Source organism: Zeus faber (assembly GCF_960531495.2).
Source record: "Zeus faber genome assembly, chromosome: 9".
NCBI classification, from domain to species: Eukaryota; Metazoa; Chordata; class Actinopteri; order Zeiformes; family Zeidae; genus Zeus; species Zeus faber.
In genome coordinates this window covers 8,369,982-8,372,481 of record NC_137197.1, presented here as the reverse complement: position 1 = coordinate 8,372,481, position 2,500 = coordinate 8,369,982, and the positions used below count along the sequence as shown (strand labels likewise).

Below are 2,500 nucleotides of genomic sequence, written 5' to 3'. Positions count from 1 at the left end.
TGGGTTTCATCGTGATAAGCACTGGCGCGTACAGCGCACAGCCCACACGGGGGGATGTTTCATCACGTTCCAGAATGAAGAGATGGACCCAATGCCGTCCACTCCAAGCAGCATTCTGAATCCATCTATCGTTTTGTTTTTTTTTCTTCTCTTTCCGTGCTCGTCTTCCTCCAGTACCTTTGGGGTATTTTCCGTCGTTGCATTGATTCTTCGGCGCCTAACTTTATGTTTTTTCCAATTTTTAAACTGCACGACTTGGACTGTCTCGCGGGAACCATAGGGTTTAAAGGTTCTTAAGGTAAAGGTTCTTGACGAGTCCCTGATTCAGTTGATTCATTTCTCACAAGAATCACTTCATTTTGTCACAATTGTATATTTTGACGGAATGCAAGGTGTAAATCACATTCAAATAGATGGATCAGTCACGTTCAGGAACCACACCCGATCCCTTCGCCATTTTGCTCCACATTCATTTAATCCTCAGGAATCGTTTTTCAGTTTCCAGCTCGTTTGCGAGTCGTGCATCACTTAGAACACGGCCTCCTGTCCTCGCAAGGAGCCTTTTTTACAAAGATGCATCAACCCAAACCAAATGCCGGGAAAGGTGAAGGCAGATCATGGTGATTGAACCGCTTCACCACTCCCACCTTCCGCCATCAGATATGATGGAGAGGGAAGGATTTCAGCGCTGTGTGAACACGGTGAATAGAGAGACGAACCGTGGCGTCGGGAATCCGGGGCCTCTTGGAGTTCGTAAGCAGTTTGAAATCGAAATTTAAAAAACACATATTAGGTGTAAAAACACAGAGCTATGGGAAAGGCTAAATGTATGGGTGCCCCCTGTGTTTTTATTTACAAAGACTTAAGGCCATTTTTCAGTTAGGCAATGTCAGACGGACGTTTCGGAGAACATATTCCTCCGACACACACCCACAAAGCAAACAAACGAGAAAACAGTTTACCACTCTGTGACAACAGCACATGATCTTATAACACCACATTTGGAAATAACCTATTACAAAAAATGTGTGTTTCTGTTTATGTCTGTGCGTGAGCCTTCTGGAGGAATATTATCAAGTACTAAAAAGAAAATCTTGATATAAACTAAATGTGGCATGTTACCACAAAATACAGGTGTTTTTACATATCAATGGTCAAATGCAGTTATTACACATTTAGTATAATGTAACAACACATGTATTAAATAATGTGTTACACACTCTTGATAATGAAGTGATAATGAAAAAAAATGTGAGAATCTATATCCATCAAACTAAACTGTAACCCAAATGATGTGAATTACAAAATGCAGCAAAACATATTAGAAATTGTGTTCATGATGGTAAATACAAAACACGGTTGTTATATAAAGGGTATAATATAGCTTTTATTTTGTATTCATATTGTATTGCTGGCCAAAATTACAATAAATGTTTATATTATATTAATGAATTATAATTTTGGCCAGCAATAAAAATGTATTATAATGTTACAACACAGGTATTACATTGTTAGACATGTATTATGTATGTATTGTGCTGTAGCATGTTGTTGCAATTAGAGCAAATCCAAAACAGAAAGCTGTTCCTCTCACCTGGGTGTCGAGGTTGTGCTGTGGGACCAGGGTGGTTGTGGTGCCGTTGTTGCCCGTCAGGACGACCTGCTGGATGTGGATGCGTCCCGCCCCCCAGACCTTCACCACGCCCAGGGTCAGCCGGTCGGCTGTGGCCAGAACGTTGTGCGTGATAACACAGGCTAGTGTGTTCTGGAACAGGAGAAGAGAATTTTTTATTTGTTATGTATATACTGTATATACATACTCATTTGTTGAATATTCCAGGAATTAGTCCCCTGCATTTATTCCATCCTAACTATAAGGAACAGTGATATCCCATGACAATGAGATAATTGTTTTTGTTTATCTCACGATGTCGAGTTACTTTTTTCATCATCCCGCTTCAACACATTGTTTTGTTTCCGTGACATTTCTCTCCTCGAGGAAAGAAAAAGGAACTCTATGCTCCTGCTCTTCTGCATCTGCAGTGATTTCAAAACCAATCGTCTAGTTTTCCTGTGATAACAAAGAAAATAATCAGTTAAAGATATACAGTTATAGTTTGCGTATAGCATGATAATGACAAAAATATCTGTAGATCTTTAGAAATCAAAGTAAACAAGTATCCCGTTTCGGCTCCTGTGCAGGTGCTTGTGGAATTCACAAGCTTTGCCAAACAAACACAAATTTCTTGCATCACTTCATATTTTCCACTGCAAGAACGATAGATTACGTGGAGGAAGAAAACAATTAAATAAAAATTAAAAGAATATTTATGAATAAAATAAATAATGCAAATAAAATAAAATACACAATAAATAACCCTGAATGAAATAAATAAATGAAAAAGAAAACTACTTAAATACATTATATATAATAAATTAGAAATATGTACAAAATATGAAATAAAAATAGGCAGTTTGTGTGGTTTTTCATCGGTTTTGG

At 38.0% G+C, this 2,500-nt stretch overlaps 1 protein-coding gene across 1 annotated transcript in view; it reads right to left on the bottom strand.

Moving 5' to 3' along the window:
- Positions 1 to 2,500, bottom strand: part of si (sucrase-isomaltase) — a gene marked incomplete at its 5' end in the record, with an annotated part of 96,994 nt that overhangs the window by 3,939 nt on the left and 90,555 nt on the right. The window contains one exon of the mRNA XM_080007350.1: positions 1,595 to 1,765. Within this exon, the coding sequence (XP_079863476.1) occupies positions 1,595 to 1,765 (171 nt within the window). The remainder of the gene's footprint in view (positions 1 to 1,594; positions 1,766 to 2,500) is intronic.